We start from the raw sequence: 21402 nt of genomic DNA, 5'->3' as shown, positions 1-21402 counted from the left end.
ATTTATCGTTAAATGTCCCCCCTTATAGTATTGCAAAGAGCTGCAGAATAAGTTGGTGCTAAATAAATGCTAATAATAATAATAATAATAATGACTTTTATTGCATGCTCAGAAGAAAAGAATTGCTGTAGTGAGTGTATTGCTTTATCTTTACTACTGATCATAATGGCATATCCACATTGAAATCAACATGAATTATTTGATCGTGAGCAGTAAAGCTGTGATTAATGAGCAGAGCTACAGGTCATCCCAAGAACACAAATGTCATCACTTAATTTACCTCGACCCATCCTGTCCTGACTGCATAAACAGCAAATATTTACATATTGATAATAATCTATCAAAAATGGATATTGAATCATGTAATACAATGAGAACTGTGAGCAAGGACAAGCTCTATCTCAACAGTGAAGGCAATGATGAAATAGCCCACATGCACACAAAACTGACAGCCATATAAAAAGCAATGTGGATACTCTGATATGTATTTGTAAAGACCTTGCAACTGCAATCACCTCACTGTTCTAAGATATCAGAGACTTGGACCACATGGATAAATCAAATGTTGTACCCTATTAAGAGAAAGACATTATAATAATCAGAACTTTAGATATATGTGGAAATATTTGTCAGATCAGTTACCCCTCCAACAGGATAGTGCCATTTCTCCAACAGTTGGTAGACAGCATGCCAAATAATGTGAATTTCTGGAAGATAAAGAGATGTGGCATCCAGTTAATTTTAACGTACATAACAAATTGCCTTCAGAGTCGCTCATTGGAGGGGCAAATCTAAAAACTGCAAAAAGCTTGTTATTTTCAGGAATTTACCATGACATTCAGCTGGTACAGTGGTACCCCTGATTTTTGGTCCTATTTATTGGGCAGTGAATGAATATGTGCTGTGTTGAACCTGCTTATGACTCATAGAAACTAAGTTGCTAATGAGTTTAAATGAAGGGTGGTGGAATCAAGTTTCCCTTGGTGTTATTAAGTTAGATACCACACCTTAGGCACGTGAACTTTTATGAGGAGAAGGTAATTCACGTAATATATAAATGTTTTGTCTTAGCTGTCACAAAACAAAATGTGGAACTTCACAGTAAGGTCTCCTTTGTTTCAGTCCCATAAAAAAAAACTTAAACCTGAAACAAATCTTGAAAAGCCAGTTGAAAATATGAGCAGTATGAGAAATATTACACAGCCCCACACCAGCATGCCCTTGGCCAAGCAAAGTTGAGTCAAAGCCAGTTATGTAAGTTTAATAGGATTTGGAAAATCATCCTCAAAAATGTGAAGGACATGTCTGCGCGGAATATTTGAAATGTAACACCACATTATTATATAGGTGGCAGTGAGGGGTGGGCTGTGAGTGTTGGGACACACTAGTTTTTTGTCATGTGTTATGGGCATGCACCTATAGTCTCCTTGTACCACTACAAAAAGCTGTAAACAACAAAAGACACTAAGACCTTATTTGCAAAGTGAGCCATGTGTTTGTTTTTCACAGTACTAGTGAATTTAATGACACACTTGTGCTGTGTTTATTGGTCAACTGTATTTGGTATCCCCATAAGTGGGATACCAGAGGACAAAAGTGGGACAGGGCTGGTAGTTAGATATTTATTTTTCCTTACGCTGTGACTGGCGCTTGTGAGAGAAAAGTATCTGGTGGTCTGAACGCGCTAAAAAGGTGCAGACCATGGCTTTAAGAGCCGGGAAGTAACAGTCCCAGCTCTCCTGTCCAGAGGGCTTAAATGCATGGCTTGAAAACACGATTCCAAGCCTTCAATCTATAAAAATATTACGTTTTGGGGTGTTGGATGGGGGTATCACTCAAAGCACTATGACTTCAATAACATGAAATTGTTCTAGTGCCTACAGCGTCCCTTTACAATTCTGACTCCTTTGGAACCAAAACAACAAATTCAGACATTGTCAAATTGTGCAAACAATGTCCAGATGTTACTGTTCAAATGCCCCCTAACTAAAGCAAATGCTATTGCCCCATTCAGCATAGAGCCATTGGGACTTTAGTAAATAGAACCAACTGTGTCCCTGATAAAGACAACAGGCCGTTGACACAACTTTGGGGGACTGAGTGATAGGTGGGCTTCATTGCTCTCAGCTTGTCTGATAATTATTATTTAATTTGCATCTGTACTTGTTTACTTTATTTACAAAATCTTAATTGATTTTGTTTTTGTTTTTGATGAAATATAAGTATTTTACATAGTGAAAACTTTGGTGTACATCTACATGAAATAACTGTCTGATAACAGAATCTTCAACATTTTTTTATGACTTGACACGTGATTCACTGTTTGTGAATAAACATCAGATAGCCCATAATAAAATGCATTCTGTGGAATGCTTAGTCATTAGAAAGGTCTGCACTCACTAGTTATATTGCATTCTTTAGCCTAGACCTTTGCAAGGTCAGTTTGTTAAATTGCTCAATAATAGCCGGACAAAAAGTCTGTTTGTATTGGGATTGCAGATGAGGTGTGAGGACAGTCCCAAGATTAGGGTCTGATTTAGTAAGGGGGAGGGGCTGCTAACATGTGTATCTGATGTGTATATGAAGATAGATGACAGACTGAAGAGATTAGGCAGATGGACAATACTAGGCTATTTACTCACTAAACTGTGAATTGTGATGAATTGATAAAATGTAAAATGTACACTAGATAGATGAATTTGGGGAAAAGTGGCTTATTTACACAAAATGATCAGTAAGGCATAATATGAATAGCTTTTTGTAAAATAACCTACAATAATATCTCCCTTGCATTTTACTGCAGCAAGACAACAGATACTGAGAGCTGTAGTGAGAGACAGAGAGAAATAGCAAATTGAGGGCTTCTTTCCATTAAGGTTGGTAATTATCTGCTGTAAGCTTTTCTTATTAACAACAAGCCAGTAAATATTAGTGACTACAAATTACTGAAAAGTTTCCAATCGTGTCACTGTTTTTTTTTTTTTTTAACATCCTATCACTAGTAACCACTACTGCAATAGACTGCGACCCCCCACATGGTGACCAATTACTAATGTGAAAATTGGAAAATAACTACCGGTACATGGAACAGTAAATTGCCTTTGTAACTGCAGCCTAGACAGTTATCCCTTTTGGTGCTGAAGTGGTCAGCATCAGAATACACTGCATATCTCTGTAGCACTGAAAGGCACAGAAAAAAAATGGGTCCCAGTAATACCAAATAGGAGCTCAATGAATGAGCATCTCTTGAGCACAACAGATCCATAATATTAAAGGGATCCAGTGGGCATCTCCTGGTTACCAGTTGATTACCCTTCACCCTGCTGACTTGGGGTGAAAGGTGGGGTAGGGTTGCTTGCTTTTTTAATGTTATTTTTCATTTCTAATTTTATTTTATTATTTATTAAGGACGGCTGGCGGCTTGACAAAACATAGCTCTGCCTATTTCTCATGTGTAGTAAAATTGCAACACAGTCAACATGAGATTTCATATCTGTATAAAATACTCATTTTGGAGAAGGGGTTGGAGTAGTAGGGGTGGTGATAACAGTTCCGCTTTAAAATAATTTGGAGAAGTTTTAGCTTGTTTAATAAATAGAGCCTTATGATGGCCACGAGATTGATAAAATGTGATATCAATGGTTACTTTGGAGTTTGAAGGTATCCACTGATTACATAACCCACACTATGCATTGGATTTGGGAATAAAAGGGAGATTTGTGTTGGTTAGGGCTTATGGGGGTCTGTGCACTGTTAGGACATGCATCACCAACCACTCACCGCAGAACATAGTCAGGGTTATATACTAAAGTGAAAATTCAAAGTGAATTTCAAATGTAAAGGTCAGAGTAGCCAAATTGGAAGAATAGATGTCAGGGAGTTATTTTCCGTTCAGCTATTTTGAGCTTAATTAAGCATTTACTTTCGATTTTCAATTCAAAAATTCTCTGGGTGTTTTAATATGAGGTCTTTGTGGACCAATGAGATCCAAGAGATTAAGATGGAACGATGGGAACACCATGGATTTTCTGCCTCTTTACCACCATACCACAACATGAGGCATGTTGGAATACAGGAGATTAATGAAATCACCCCATGTCTACAGCATGAGATTGGAAAGGAGGGGGTTTTCATCTGTGGATCTACATGCTGGGAACAGAACAGGGTGTGATAGAACATGGAGGGTATTGTCCTGGCAACCTCCTAGATAATAGGGGGTCTTCATGAATAAATATCCTTTCTAAACTAGAACTGCACGTACGGTGAAATAGGATGAGTCAGAAATAAAGACTACATAAAACTACAGACTATTTAAAGGAATACTAAAGTCACCCAGACCATTTTATCTCAATAAAGTGGTCTGTGTGCAGTGATCCTATATGTTTTTATGTAGAAACAGCAAGTTTTTCCTTGAGGGGTTAAACACACCTCTTTTTGCAGTCACTAGAGGTACTTCCACTAGACTGACCAAGTAAACCTTGGTCATGTGGCAGCAGTCATAGGAAAGCTTTGGATTTAAGGATTTCCAATAAGAAGCACATGGTGCTCCCTGCGCATTAGGTCCCCAACGCGCCTCTCTGAAGAGCACTGGATTGGACCATCATCGGAGGAGCCCATACCTCCTTGATGATCTGACGGGAGACTGAGAGGTGAGCAAAGTAAAAAATGTTATTGTCTTAATTTTATTGGAAAAAGGGGGGGACCTGTATATAACTAGGTTCAGCACTATAACATTAGAAATACATGTTTGCATTCCCAACACTAAAGTGTTCATTTTTTATATCTATATATGCACATTCATTAAACAGACAGCATTACACTAGACTAGTCTATTACACCTCCAATACCAACCACATTATGTCAAAATCTGATTTACACCCTGAGATCAGCTGGATACTGACTGAAACGCTTTTCTGAAAAGCTTTCAGATTAAATGGACGCCCACTGCACACGTTATTAACATATCAATAAGAGCACAGGCGGCATTGTAGGCAGATTAACACACGGCAGCACTGTCACCCACAGCTGTATTGGAGGGGGACAGTAACACAGCAGCTCCTCTGTATAAGCCACACTCTCACTTCCTGCCCGGAAGTAGTGCTTACACCATGCATTGCATAAAGAAACATTAGTACATACATCGGAATATTTGTGCAATTAACTGTTTAGGCTAGCTTTGCAATATGATTTTTAAAGAAGCCCCACATTAATGTTTATGGATTGCAGCCTTTCTGTTTAACATTGCAGCATGAAGAGTCCGTAGGTTAAATGGCACACATCTTTTCATTTTGAAGCTCCTCCCAGTTGACATAATTCCATGTCCCGACAATGTACCAAAAGGCATTATTCTCTGCACAGGTTGCAACACACAGACACGTCACTGTAAACACTGCTCTCATTTTTAGGACCAAGCTCATTAATAATAAAAGGCTAAACCAAGACTGTACCACATTCCCCACCTCCTCCTCCTCCTTCCCCCATCACACCTTTCCAAGTGGTTACACCCAACCTGCCCCTTCTCATGTGAATCTCCACCCCAAGCAGCCTTCATTATAACCTGGATGGGGCTGTTAATAGGATCAAGGTACAGGAAGAGCAACAGCGGGAAAACAGATCTCCCCCGTGCCAGGAATCCCAGGAATTCCTGAAATCCGAGCGTTCTATTATTATTAATTTTTTTTTTTAAAGACTGCACTGGAATAAAGGTGCTTTTTTTTGGTGTCCTGAGCTTTGAAGAAAAAACCCATCAACAACCCAAACACCCCCACTTTTATTTCCCCCCCGATTTCCACAGCAGCAAATCAGCATTTGCTTTACCACATGAGCTAGAGGAATGGCTTGTCTGGACTATATGAAAGAGAAAAGAAGATGATTTTGGGAACTTTTTAAACGAGATTTACAAATATTTTTCCCCTCTCCACTTCTTAGATGTAGAGAGTAGTTGCAGGTTTAAGACTACTGCATTTACTACTTTTAAAAATAAAATAAAATAAAAATAAATCTTTATTTTCATTCTACTGCTCCCCCTGGCTTTTAGTGGATTTTCGTCATTCCCACCCTCCACTTGTGGAGGATAACTGGACTACTGATACTTACCTTTTTGTGACTTGGAATGATTTTAACACTTGGTTTGGTGGTGTTTTTATAAGAAACAAATCTACATATTTTTGGTGATTATATATATTTTTTCTTGGTGGTAGTTTGATATAGACTTTTTTTGGAGCTGTGTGTTTTCAAGATGCAGAGGACTGAACAAACCATGTTTCAGTTTGAGCCAGGGTACATGGATGTCCAAAGACCTACATCACCCTCTCTCTTGTCACCAGCTGCGTTTGTCAACTCTGCACAATATTCTAATGTTCTGGAAGGAAGATTCAAACAACTGCAAGGTGAGATTATTGTGTACTCAATTATGCAGGATGTGAAATTTCCACCCATACACTTACCTGTGGAGGATAAGAAACTAGCACACAAATACTAAATCATTTTCTGCTTACGTAACATTAAGTGGGTTAGTTTCTCTCATCCTCCTATTTATTTATTTGTCAGGTTACTCTCAGAACCCGTTTTCCAGTCCTCCATATGTATTTGTTTTATATTATTCTAACATGCTTCTTGTATTCTACAATTATTAGTATAAAAATCTGTGTTTTATCCATTATTTCTTCCAATCTATGTTAGGGAACAGAATGCATTGATGGGGTTTTAATAGACAAGTTCTGAAAAAATACTTATTGCTATTTGAAAAATGCAAAAGGTTTTTTATTCAGTAAACCAGGAATTATTTAAAACTGAACTGGGAGTTGCAAATCTTTTTTGCCAAAACAGACAACTTGGCAGAAAAAAAAAAAATCTTTATGCTATTTTTCCAGTTTTAAAATTTTTATACAAAATTTTTATTTTTATTGGTGTGCGTTTAAAATCATGGTTTAGGGCTCTGGTGTGGTATAAAGTTAATGTGCATGAGTAATTTTTGTATTTTTTTTTTTTTTAGGGGTAATTACGAAATTGGTACATGAATTAGATATTGGCTTACAATCAATGTTGCAACATTATTAAATAAGGGTTTATCAGTTCTGAAGTGTATAAAAGGCTTATAAATGAATACTACTGTAATATCAAATAGGAAGATTCTAAATAAGTGGAAGAAGCCGTTTTCTTGTCACGTTCTTTGCCTCTGAATTATATTTCATTGTTAATACTAATGGTAGAGTCAGGCTGATGATTTATTATGCATGCTCATAAGATATGCAAGCACACCTGGGCAGGTCCACTAGCTTAAAAATATATTTTTGTGCTTTCATCTGTTGTAGGCAGGATGTTTTTATATTCTTGCGCAAGTCAAAAATGTACAGAAATATTTAACCTGTATGGTGGTTTTCACCAGTTCATTGTATTTTATAAAGGGATGTAAGTTAGCTGGACTATAATGTAAAATTACTTTAACCAAAGAGGTTACATTTTTAACTTTCTAGATTTTCAAAAATATCCTGTTTTGCCCGCTGGAGTAGTTATGGTGCCAGGAATGCTCTGGCGAGTTAAGAAGGCCCATGCAGTAGTTATTTGGCTGAGAGCATCATGTGATCACCATTGGTCAATGAGAATTCTGCATTGGCCGTACTCATGACGTCTGGACAGTCCTGTGCTCTTTTCCAACTTCAATGAGCTGAAGTTGTTATGCGGGTAGAGGTGTTCCTTTTTAAACGCCAACATCTTGGCTTTCATTATAATCCTATAAAGCAGGGGTTGGCCAAATGTTATTCTTCAAAAGCTGAAAGTCTCTCAGAACTGCTATGATTTTTTGCCAGCCTTCTAGTTCTGCAAATGTTGGGGGTCTACCTCATGACAACTCCCTCCTGTTCAATCAGGCATTTGTTCTTCTTCAACATGGCCTATGAAACTGCACCTCTTTAACCCCTTAAGGACCAAACTTCTGTAATAAAAGGGAATCATGACATGTCATGTGTCCTCAAGGGGTTAAGGGAATCCAATGCTCAAATCATTCTTTTTATGTAGGCAACCTTCGGCACTCCAGATATTTTTGACTACACCTCCCACGATGCTTTGCGAGCATTATGGGGGATGTAGTCCACAACATCTGGAGTGCCGAAAGTTGCCTATCACTGACCTAGGGTATTCTCCCAAATGCCCTTGCTTGCCTTTTGTTTGTTCTTTTGTCCGTGGGTACATGTTAAAGAGAAAACAAACAACCTATGGTGTAGTACTTCTTTGTATTTCCATCACGGAAAACCTCATATGGCACCCATTGATGGGGATCCAACCTTTACACACTACTGGAGCTTGTTTGAAGCTCCATATTATGTGTGTGCAAATTTTTCACCTACTTGTGTGCCCTCATTTACAGAGAAATGTACATTTGCTCTTGAGAGATGACACAAATCAAGACTCTGGTGACTGTGTTCTCCTCTCAGATTTACCTCCAAGACAGCTCTTTGCCAAAATCCTGCTCCCATTGACCAATATGCCACACAAGGCCTCATGAAGTAGAATGTGAACAGAAATAGTTATAAAGTAAGGAACTGAGACCCTTTGTTATAATCCTTTCAAACAAAGATTAAGTACTGAAATCCTCATGCCTAGAATTGGATAATTTTTGTTTTGTTTTGTTTTTCTTCCTTTTGTTTCGTAAAGGCTTTATTACTTCTATTTGTCTATTGAATTTTAAACAATGGGGTAAGGCTCATGGAGTGATTCCTGATATGTCTGTCAATTGTTTAATGTGCAAGCACAAAACAATGGACGTAAACACCAACACGCACCTGCTCTATCTTTGCCACTGGCAGAGAATGGGTTATTTATCATATCTAAGGTAAAAGAGACATTTTAACTGTAATTTGTTAGTGTGATATGCTGTTATCTAATAGTTTTTTTGTTATACATATTTGTTTTTTAAATCATAAATAGTTAAGAATAAATCCCTCTTCCTTTTTTTTTTTTTCTTTTTTTTTTCTCTCCTGGTTTTCAATCAAATGGGATTATTACCTATTGAAAATGTGCTGAAGTGTTCCAAATGTATCAAATGGTCTCTGTTTGGGTAAAGTTCAATAGTTATGCAAACATTGGTTTAAAATGGATTATAAAATACAATTCTGTAAAAATACTCACAATTTTTAGTCCAGTTCTGCCAATATATTCTATGTGCCAGAGGAATGTTGACATGGACTGACCGATGTTAATATTTGTGTCTTCTGTGAACCTTGTAACAATTTCGATGTGAGCTTTGCTTTCTACTGTTTAAACATTTTAGGGCTGCTTACGGTATTGCTTGTAGGGTTGTGCTTGTGGTGATTGTGTGTGTGTTGGCCATTTGGTATTATTTGTAGTGTGGGGGGTACTCTGCAGCTTTGTTTACCTAGCATTGTGGGTCACTTCCCTGGGGTTCAGTGGGGACCGGGCCCGGGCTGGCTTCTGCGGATTCCTGCTTACAACTGCTGGGAGGAAGTGCTGAGAACTTTGGTTTAGAGAGATGACACTATATTCCCTGATTAGGTTAGACATGTCACATTTTTCTGGGAATGGTTATGGTAATTCAGCATTCCTTCGGTGTAGTTGGTGCCCTACCAATGCAATTTTATTTATTTGAATTTTTGGAAAAACGAGCGGTAGTATCCTCACAGCTAAATGCTATAGGTGTACCTGTTGGTGGCTGTTTTCACTTTACCTTCATATGTTTCAAGGGAATATTTTAACAAATTAGGAAAGTGTGTGTGTGTGTGTGTGTGTATGTATGTATGTATGTATAATTTAATATATCATTATTTTTTTGAGTAGTTTGATATAGTTGGGTAGTGGACATTAAGGAGTGGTACCCAACAAGTATAGTGTAAGCGCGGAGTTGAATGTTAGGACCCTGCAGGGAGCACTGAAACAGATGGGTACACCCATCTGGGCACAGGCAGTAACCTAAATTGCATCATTCACCTGCCCCGTATTACACTTCCCACCGGCATCCTACTTCTAAGGATGCTGAAGTTGGGAGGTATGAAAAGAGCCCTACTCAAACAATGCATACATGTCTATTGTATAGAGATTTGTGTTATTTACTATGGGAATTCATCTGATGAAGGGAGTACTGGTTTGTAATTTATTTTTCTTTCTTCATAAAATGTAAAAACAAAAATCCGATCTGTTTTGATTAAAAGAGAGAAAAGAAAATGTATATCTAAAAGGAAGAGAGAAAGATGGCAAGAAGCCTATGCCCTAATTCATTAGTATTTGGGCCTATAAGGTTTCAACTATGTATATGACGGGTAACCATGTAAACCCACAAACTAGAGCTACCCAGTTTTTAATTATTCATTCCTTCATTTATTTATTTTATGTGGCAACCCCATATGCAAATATCAGAGGAAGAACTGAATTGGTGACCGTTGGGAGGCATATAGTAAGCATGAATGGCCTTAAACATACGAAACAATTTTGTTTTTCATTCTAGTAACATTTCTGCTGAATATATTTAATTATCTCCCCCACCCTTTCAAAATTATCATAGGGGCCAAATAATTACTATAAAATTCTTCTAAGGCATATAATAATGTACTTACTTTTTTTTTGTCTCTTAAACTTTCTGCTGATTGTAGTCTCTACCCCCATGAAAGGACGAGCAACAAACCTAGATAAGACCCCCCCCCCTTCTTTTCCCAAGTAAATTCTTTTGAAGTTTTCCTTGAAGCCCTCACCATGCTGCTGTTGAGGGGAGGGGTCCATAAGTGACTACTGTTTTCCTTTTAAAAATAAAGGATATTGGCACATTTGGTCAAGTGTATGTATTTTTTGTTTTGTTTAGAAAGCTTGCTGTACACCACACATCTCCTCCATACAAAATTATATATATATATATATATATATATATATATATATATATATATATATATATATATATATATAATTTTTCCTCCAAGGCTTTGCTGGTTGCTGGTTATTTTTTTTGCCTCTAAGTGTTTTTGTAAATATCAAAAGAACAATCTCTCCTAACTAGTTTAAGCTTGTCCGGTACACAGGAGGGTGGGCAGTGTTTTTAGCCCTTGAATTTTTTTACATTTTGAACAGCTGATATTAATACAAGGGCAGTGCCAGGAGAAAAAATAAAGTAGCGGCCTGTGAGACGTTTTCTAATAATGTTATGAATCTGTGTGGGTTTTTTTTGAATTTTTTTCTTTTTATTTCTTTTGTTATTTGTTAATTTTATTTTTTTGTTGGGGAGGAGGGGAGGGGGGGGGTGTGGAGGGGGACCCTAAGTCAGAAAAAGTCAGGATATTTATTTCCCCACGTGCTGTATTTGATGCTTTTATAGCTTGATCATTTTATTTTAAACCACTTCAGAAGCAGTGACACACTAGTATTAAGGTGCCCATGACACAAAACCTATTTGTAACAATGTTCTATGTAATTATTCACTAAACTGGGAGCTGTTAACAATTGATAAGTGAGTTGTTCGCAGTGAATTGATAAACTTAGACAAAAATAGCTGAGCTGCAAAAACTTGCTGGGTTTGGAAAATGTTGTGTTTTTTTTTTTTTGCCTATATTCTGCAGTTCCTTTATCAGTTGTCCACAATTTAGTGAATGAACACTATAGTGTTTTTCATTTTGGGTTAGTTCAAGTTGAATTCAAATTATATTAACCCCTTAAGGACCAAACTTCTGGAATAAAAGGGAATAATGACATGTCACACATGTCATGTGTCCTTAAGGGGTTAAAGGAATTCTATAGTGCCAGGAAAACAAAGCTGTTTTCTGGCACTATAGAATCCTACAGTGCCCCCTCGTTCGTGCCCTCCCTCCCCGCTGCGTTAAAGGGGTTGACACCCCTTCAGTTATGCTCCACCCGCGCGCGCATTAGTATTTCCCCATAGGAAATCATTATTCAATGCTTTTTAATTCAAAGTAATGCACTGCGGCTGATGTCTGTTTCTGGCAGTAGATGAAAGGTGGATTTTACTCTGTTGTCTGTGTCTTTTCCCTCTCTGCCACACCCTGCTCTTTCACTGTAACCAGGTATGTGAATATATATCCACTGCCGTGAGGGCCTGAAATGTGTGAAAATCAAATAACTGCATATATTAAAGTTATATGTGCATGTGTACACACATAAAAACCTTTTTATAATCTCTTCCCATACTGTGCTTTTCCATTGCTTATTTTTTTTTATTTTTTTTGCATTACCAGTCTGCCTTTTTAAATGGAAAATGTAAGGTCTATAATAATATTTAACTGCTCACCCTCTCTTTCAATTGTGTTTTATGGCAGACGCCAACCGTGCAGCTGTGACATTGGGATAGCTAAAACTTAAATATTTACCTTCTCGAATGATACGTTTTACAACAGAATACTTACTTTTTTTTTTTTTTTTGTATTAAAAAAAATAACTTGGTATTGTTTGATTTCCATTGATTAATAAACGTAATGTTTGCTGGTTCTATGCCCAGTTGAAGTCAACTGTAGTATTTTATCCTTATCCTATCCTATTGTATGGGAATTAAGTATTTTTTCCTTCTGGGCATTATTTCTTCTGATAACCATCAACTAAAATACAAAAAGTGTTCTGGTGGCATTTTGTAAGACTTTTGTACAAATCAATTTATATGGCAACCTTTCTTCTAGTTATAAACTTATATCATTGGTCAACACTGTTTTAAGAGGCTTTTTTGCTGTAAACACTGTCTTTTTAGAGAAAATGCAGTGTTTACATTACAGCCTAGTGATGGTTGTTAGAGATCCTTCCTAGGTCATGGCTGCCTAAAATGCATCCAAACATTCAGTATCTCCTGCCTCTGCACGCAGACACTGAACTTTCCTCAGAGATTCATTGATTCAATTCATCTCTATGAGGAGATGCTGATTGGCCAGGGCTGTGTTTGAATCATGCTGGCTCTGCCCCTGATCTGCCTCCTTGTCAGTCTCAGCCAATCCTATGGGGAAGCATTGTGATTTGGATCAGACTACCACTTCTGATGATGTCAGAGGAAGTTCAGATGCAGCAGCTTCAGACTTGAATACAAGTAAGATTTTACTATTTTTAGGGAGGCATGAGGGGTCCGGGGGGGGGGGGGGGGGGGGGCTACATGGTGGTTTTAACACTATAGGGTCAGGAATACATGTTTATGTTCCTGACCCTATAGTGCTCCTTTAATGGTAATTTATTATTGCTCTCTATGGAGCTGGGGTTTTTTTTTTTTTCCCTCTAGTGTGGTTGGTTTGTTTGGAATATATTTTCATATATTACCTTCAGTATTTTAAATCTTTTTTTTTTTTCTCTCAAACTTTCTACCTTCCATACAGCACTTATTTTATAGCGTAATTTCTTTATATTTGCCAGGTATGTGAAGCTTTATCAACTTAAGCTAAAAAAAATTATGTTGATTGCTATAAATGAAACCTGTCTAATAAAAACAAACTCTGAGTTCCATTACTAAAGAGGTCAGGGTCGTGCATGGAGCCGCCTTGTTAGTCACCATTCTTATGTTGGTGTGTCATTTTGTTTCAAATCGCTTGGTTGGTTACCAAAGTGCATTGTTATTGGATGATCATAAAATCATTAATTGAAGAAGAATTCCCATGGGAGAGCAAAGTGAACCGGTGATAGAGTGGTAATTATGCTTTATAATTAGATAACATGAATATGTAATGATGGCTATACATTCCATTTTGGGTGTAACGTATCCTGTGGGCAAGGAGAAATAATTTCTGTTGTAACATGTGCCTTATAAACTATTAAATTGGTGGGTATGGATGGTAAGGGAAAGAAAAGAGACATTTATTTTGGGTCTTGATTTGTCTGTGGAAGCTGGAATGTCTTGTTACCTGTTTATACAGATCACAGCATGCCTGCGAGCAAGGCGAGTAGATGCTTGAGATTAATGGGAGCTGTGTTTATACAGATCTCATGGTGATGGTCTTCCACACTAGGTTGACACAAAAAAAAATGTAAAGTTAAAGGGACCTGTCCCTATATTTTCATTTAGAGTTGTTATTAAGTAAAATGTCAAGCAGAAGAATATTGTACTAAATCTTATCCAGTTCTGTAGAAAACCTCAATGAACTGAAGCAACAATCTAATGACAAGTGGGACTAAACTCCTCCACATTAATGTGAGTGACTGATCGGTCCTACAGAAAACGATTACTTCAAGTTATTTGCGGCTTAAGGGGGTTCTACACACTGTTGAATCATAAGGTGATTCACACATGGCTTCTCCACTTTGGCTTTATTTTTCTCAAGTCATAACACTGTGTAATATGTCAGGTGGTGTTGTTCATCTGAGGTTGTATTTACAGAATTGTAACACCTGATAAGGAACAGATAATTGTCCTCATATGTAAAACCATAGAAAGGTGTACATTAGTTTTCCCGTGTGTATGCCCATATTTATTTAATCTTTCTAGTTGTTGACAATAAAGATTGTTACAGTAAAGTGCTTTTCCCCAACCCTTGTGATGAAGGGGTTAAAGCTATGGTTATGGTGCAGTACACCTCCAACTTTAATTCTGTTCTCGAACAGTAGAATCATTAACTATTATCCACAGCTTACTGAGCCAAGGACAAGCCAGACACTCCATAAATACTGCTGGGCGCATCCCATTAAAGCACAGACAACACCCTTAACTGCAAGATATTTTCTGCACTAAACAAATTTAAAAATTATTTACAACCATGAACGCAGCGCTGAAATTAACTGCTTTCATGTGATCTGTTCTAAGCACTAAGAAAAGCATTTTTTTTCCTTAGAAATGTGTCAGAATATTTGTATGCATGTTTACAGCATCAGTGTGTGTAATGTGCATATAATATTACAGACTGTTAATGTCCTACTCATTCATAAATGCAAGTAGTTGGCTTCACATCCTATTGATAATGTCTTATTATTTTGAGGGCGGGGATTTATGTATTTGTGTGTGTGTGTAAGTATTTGCTCAGAAAAATAATATTTATATTTTTGAATTACATTTTTTTTAATGGATTTCTATCCTTGCACAGTAGGATCATATCACGTAAATATTTTAAGCTTTTTGGCCTCAAGGTGCCATGCATTCCTATTTCTTTATAGTGTTCTCTTTATTTTAATCCGACACCCCCCCCCCCCCCCCACCTAAAATAATCTAAACAAAAATTTGGAGGGGTAACCGTTTATTTTTCCTGTCAAGATGGTCCCTGCAGCTGCCTCCTGCAATGCCATGAAGCCTCTAAAAGTCCAATTAAATGAGTCTGATGTCCATTGTGGACTAAAGGCGCATGCGCAGCAGCACTGCACAACTATTGGAGGCTAGCTGTGTGAGCAGAGTCTTACTCACATGCGTCAGTCTTACAAAGGACGCACTTCTAGTGAGTGTCAGGTAAACGGCCACTAGAGGTTTATTTAACCATGTAATGTAAGCATTGTCATATGCTCTAAACAGCAATGCATTGCAGAGTTAAAACTTAAGGAACACTGCAATCAGACTACATTGTGATAAGATGTTCTGGGTGCATGTTGTATCCTTTAAGGGTTCAGGGCTGCATGCACTCATGAAGATCAGAATTTGCTTAGAGTATCATGGGGATGATTATGCCTCCCTGTACCCAGTAGCAGGGCCGGACTGGGAATTAAAAGCAGCCCTGGAAAAAAATTATTTACCAGCCCCATAATGCGTCGCGCCAGCATAGTGTGCAGATACAGAGTTAGAAAAGATAACTTAAAATTAAAAATCATTACTCCAACGTGAGAAAAAGCACATATAGGCCTAAAAAAAAAAAAAGAGAGGTGCCTTTGCATATAACCAATGTTTCAGTCCAACTACCTTGACATATTAAGGACTGGTAATCGGACTGAAATGGTGAATGTATGTAGGGCACAACTGTAAAAAAATTGACGTTATCTTATTTATTTTGAAGTCCTGTGGGTGCACTCTTCACTTTAAATATGTTATTGTGCTGGAGTATGCACCTAGCAACAAGACAGGGCCAATATCTGCTCATTACATATGGTACATATCAATGACATTTCTCTGTGTATTATGCATATATATGTGTAAATATAATAGATATAGAGATATATATATATATATATATATATTTATATTTATGAAAAAATGCTCTTGCACTCACGCTTTAAATGTCCCTTGTGTGCCGGGTGCTAAGCCAAGGCTTTAAATATCCAAGAAATCCAAAGAGGTAGCAGCACTCACGGTCCAGATAGAAAATCCAAATTTTATTAAAGCATTTAAAATGATCGACGTTTCAGTCCACTACACGGGACTTTCCTCAAGATCAACAGTTCTAACCTTAAGACAATTCAAAGAACACAGGCAGAGCTAAGGCGGAAGAAGGGGACATCCTGAAGGTGGGGTTAAAGTAAGAGTAACACCCAAGTGGTGCTTAAATGGAGGAACAGTGAATAAATATATTTTACACTGAATACGTTGTGTATCTTTGTAATAAATGGTGTATTTAGTATATATGGGAACAATTTCCGGTAGGTAATATTTATTTATTTTTAAATATATATATATATATATTTAACTTTAGTTATTACAGTCTGAGACTCTGAGTTATTGTAGTCTGAGTCTTACAAATTCTAATGCAACTCAAACATGACCACATCACAAAAATTGGTCAGATCATACATTTTAGCTAATTTCACATTGTTGGTTGGATTTAATCTAGAACAGTTTGTTGGGAATATTATTTTATGCTGATTTTTTATGGAAGGTGACAACACAGCTACTCTTCTTTAAAAGAATGAGATTCTGCTAGTTTCCAGGCAAGTTAGCAAGTGTAGCCCAGAGGATTAAACGTGAAAATCTCAAAGAACTAGATGCTACAACCCTGCAAAGATGCCCAAATGCTAGATTCCCCACTGGCAATGCATTGTGGGTGTTGTAAGAAAGATACAGATCTACCTTTTTGCCCACTTAAATTTCGTTCACCAGTGCCCTTTCTACATTAGTTATGCCACTGCCTTCCTCTGGACATCACCATTTTGGCTAATTGCATCTCGGTTTTGGACACAGTAAGCCTTCCCTTTCAGTCCTAATTGCTTCAATTTACATACATTTTAAATTGCATTCTTTACACCTACCCTGTCCTGTTAGAAATGTGTGTGTGGTGATGGGTAAAATATTTACTGACACTTTTTTGTAATAGGGGTGTTACTCACGCTGTAATCTGTAATGTAGCATTGTGTGTGTGTGATTGTTTGTTTTGGATGTCTAGTTGTAAACACCTATTTTATGGCTCATACTTTTGAGGTGTGTTTTTTTTTTTTCCCCCTCTCCATTGTGTACAGTTTGTCTCTCCTGAAACCCATTATCTGAACTAGAAGCACTTCACTGTGATCAAAAACAATAGGAGGCTCTAATTAGCGGAGTGTGTTCAGAGAATTGATCTTTTAGATGTCTGAAAGCGGCCCATAGCTAGAAGCAACTGAGCCATAGCTCCAAATACAAACTACTTTGGTGTAACTCTGAAGAAGAGGGATGACTCCAAAACAGATCAATTTGAGGTTTCTACTTGCTGAGGTTCAAAATCAATAGAACTATGGAACAAAGCACAGAGTTCTTTACGTTGCAATAATTATAGTTTATTGCAGATCCCAAAACTACGGTGCGTTAAGAGGTGCTTCGCATACTGAAGTCATTTCCAAAGCAAATGGTATGTGGAGGAAACCAGTCCTTGCGCCCATCTGATGGGAACTCAAAATAAAACTCTGCATTGTTCATCACCAAAAGTATTCTGTTCATTTTTAGTCCTTTTATTTATGTCTGAATACACTTTTTGATATTTGGTATTAGTACTTCAAACTTGTATTCGTGTGAGACAAATATATTTTGTATTCGTTTACTGGCTATATTTTGTCAAACAGTTCAATAATAAAATTCTCTATTTGTCTAGAATGACACCTGGTGTGGTTCACCACTACAATTGTCACCTACACGTACTTGAATTATCAGCAGTAACTAAATCGAACCGTGTGCTTGATAAATATTGGCTTTTGTATGTACCGTATATTGATTTGTTTTGTGCTCCTATTTTCATAAGCTAGCTAGAAATCCTATTACACCAATTCCTGAGTTAAGATTTTAATGTGTGTGTGTGTGTGTGTGTGTGTATATATATATATATATATATATGCCACTACCCGTTCTCTGGTATGTTCTCATACCTGCTTCTTAGGTACTCCTGCAGAGAGTATCTAAGTCAGCATAGTGGGTGGAAGTGACATAATGTGACTTCCTACTGCACGACCTTAAAATAGGTACAGGAGAATAGAGCAGAGTTGGCTTGAGCGCTCCCCCCTCTATTCCCCTCTCCCAGTAGTAACCAAGGATAAATTCACTATTTTTTTGCACAAAGTGTACAGTGGACTGGGAAATGGTGTCTAAAACAAATAAAAGGAGATTGACCGCGTTATTCCTAAAGTGTAAATTAAGAATTTCTAATTGAATGCGAAGTACGTGACTATGCACTATTTCAATTCGGGGATCGAACAATGGTAAAATATTTGAGTAAGAGCGTAAAAAGGGTGGGTAGCTTGTAATGAAGATACAGGAGGTTCTGAGTAGGGAAGATACTTTTTTATGCTGTTGTAGATACTGCATTTTGATGTCTTTGCTATCCTTGTTAGGAAAGGAGCATGTAGTTAAGCAGGTAGAGCGAGATTTGTTATGAGCACCTTGCAAGAATTCAGTTCTCTGTAAGGTTATTGGCAATAGGTGTGTATTTAGTGATTGTCTCTTATCAACTGCATAAAATTTACTTATAGGATATAGTAAAGGAACACCCTTCATATGTCCTAGTTGTCAGTAGAAATGCATACTTTGTAGGCCTGGTGACTTTCTGGGTGGCGTAGAATGTTTGCATTGTTAGGTGTACATAATCTGTTTTCTCCTCTGTTTTTAAGAGCAGTGAATCGTAAGCAAAATGTCAGCTGCAGGAAATTACAAAAACTTAATCTATGCTGAGACTGAAGTATTGCTGTAGGGATGTTGTTGGCATGTTTTATGTTTCTGATGTATTATACAGCACTTGTATTAAAGCATTCCAAGTAAGAAAAAAGCTCTTCTTCTGCATGTGCATGTGAAGCTCTTTCTTCTGCATGTGAAGTCCTTGATATTAATAATTGTGTACATTTATTACTCTTGTCACACTGTCCCAATCTCAGTTGCCCAAATTCACCCAGCCTGTCTGTAAGGGTAAATGGACTTGATGACAGCAGCATACCTTCCAACAATGGAAGTTTGGAGCAGGATGAACAAGTGGGTGGGTCAAAAAGGGGTGTTGTCAATGAATGGATCCAACCATTAAAGGGGAGGGCCTGTTAATGACATATCCCCTTATTAAGGTGCTCTGGCCAGCTCAAATAATGGTAGAACACTTCTGAAGAGTTCTGCCAACATGGTCTTACTGCCTTGTATTTGCTCAGTCAATGATTGGGGACAAAACCTAGTCTGGGAATCAAATACTGTTGATAGCTGCATTTGAATGCAGGAGTGCAGTGTTTGGCCATGCATTCATACCTCCAATAAATGAGGGGAGTAAAAGAGGTGGGTGGAAGGGAACCTATAGTCCTGAAGCGGAACTAGAGGTTTCTTTTAAGACTAGATTTAGACTTTGAAAATGCAATTTAGTTCAGTATTTTAATAAAAGTATTTTATTCCATGCAATCCACATTTAAGTGGCCTGTGTGTCTGTGTGTGTGTGTGTGTATGTATGTGCAGAGAATAAATATATATATATATATATATATATATATATATATATATATATATGTGTGTGTGTGTGTGTGTGTGTGTGTATATATGTATATATATATATATATATATATATTCTCTGCACAGAACCTCTTACTTCTAGCATTTTATTAAAGTTCTGTAGTTCCTTTTGGTGTATTTCCTATGTGTGTGGATATAAACTCTAGGGGAAAGCTGCACATTCTTGTAGCTTGAAAGACCCTTGTTCCATCTTGTCTTAGTATTTTTTGCTTTGTCTTTTGGGCAGACACTGTGCTTGTGTTGTCATAAGCATCAGCTTCAAAGAGCTTGGAGAACCTTGTTAGTGGAAACTGACATGGAGAGAAGCCTGTTTATTGTCAATGGATTATTTATTATTATTATTATTATTATTATAACTGTTTATTTATAAGCAGAGGAAGGGAGAGTGCTGACTTTAGCAGCAAGGAAAAAAAGTTCATAGAGTCCCACTGACTTGGCATCTCCCCATCAAGAGGCATTAGAAGGACAAGTGAAACAGGAGGAAACCAGAAGAATGTTTTGAATTAATTTATGTAAGAAAGCACCTTTTGCAACAAACTATAATGAGAGGCAGGTGCGTAGGTTTATTCTGAAGTGCTTTACTGTTCAAGTTACTAGTGTTTAGAGGTTTAAAACTACCAAGTTGGTAGTTGTTGGTGCCTGTATGGCAGTCCATTGTTAACTTCTTTTTTTTGTCTTTGACAATCTTTATATATGATTTTTAAAGGACCACTATAGTGCAAGGAAAACATATTAGTTTTCCTGGCACTATAGCTCCCTAAGGGTGCCCCCCCACCCTCAGGGCCCCCCTCCCGCCGGGCTCTATGGTGAGGAAGGGGTTAAAATCTTACCTTTCTCCAGCGCTGGGCTCTGGGGACTCTCCTCCTCCTTCGGTAGTCATAGGCTGAATGTGCATGTGCGGCAAGAGCCGCGCGCATTCAGCCAGTCTCATAGGAAAGCATTCTCAATGCTTTCCTATGGACGCTGGCGTCTTCTCACTGTGAAAATCACAGTGAGAAGCGCCTCTAGCGGCTGTCAATGAGACAGCCACTAGAGGCTGGATTAACCCATAGGTAAACATAGCAGTTTCTCTGAAACTGCTATGTTTACAACAGAAAAGGTTGATCTTAGAGGGACCTGGCACCCAGACCACTTCATTAAGCTGAAGTGGTCTAGGTGCCTATAGTGGTCCTTTAATAGGTTTTACAAGGTTGTCACAAACGGATGTTTTGTAGACTATACATGACCATCGAGGAGTAACATGAATAGAACTATAAAATCAATAATGCTTTTTCCACAAAATTCAAAGCGAAGAGGACCACATTTGCCCCACCCTAGCTTAACCCTTTAAGGATGCAGCTTCAAAAACTGGACTTACCCTTAAAAGGAAACTCCAGTGCCAAGAAAACTCCATTTTCCTGGCACTGGAGGGTCCATCTCCCTCCCACCCCCCAATCCCCAGTTACTGAAGGGGTGAAAACCCCTTCTGTCACTTACCTGAGGCAGCGGCGATGTCCCTCGCCGCTGTCTCCTTGTCCGCGCCGTTCCTCCTCTGTATTGCGTCGGCCGGTGGGCAAGACTGATACCGCCCACCGGCCAAGGAGACCTAATGCGCCGCGCATTACGTCTCCCCATAGGAAAGCATTGAAAAATAA

At 37.9% G+C, this 21402-nt stretch overlaps 1 protein-coding gene across 2 annotated transcripts in view; it reads left to right on the top strand.

The window, feature by feature from the left end:
- The window catches only part of LOC134579083 (spectrin beta chain, non-erythrocytic 1-like), a 230305-nt gene that overhangs the window by 125134 nt on the left and 83769 nt on the right, over positions 1 to 21402 (top strand). Inside the window, exon 1 of one of the 2 annotated variants that reach the window (XM_063438246.1) lies at positions 5494 to 6389. The exons of the other annotated variant lie outside the window; for it this stretch is intronic. Coding sequence (XP_063294316.1) covers positions 6239 to 6389 — 151 coding nt within the window. The 5' untranslated portion in view covers positions 5494 to 6238. Of the gene's footprint in view, positions 1 to 5493; positions 6390 to 21402 lie in introns of those variants that run through there. 2 annotated transcript variants of the gene reach the window in all.

This window comes from Pelobates fuscus, chromosome 12, assembly GCF_036172605.1.
Source record: "Pelobates fuscus isolate aPelFus1 chromosome 12, aPelFus1.pri, whole genome shotgun sequence".
Classification (NCBI taxonomy): Eukaryota; Metazoa; Chordata; class Amphibia; order Anura; family Pelobatidae; genus Pelobates; species Pelobates fuscus.
Note: the sequence above shows the minus strand (reverse complement) of the source record. Positions and strands in the feature narration are given on the sequence as shown.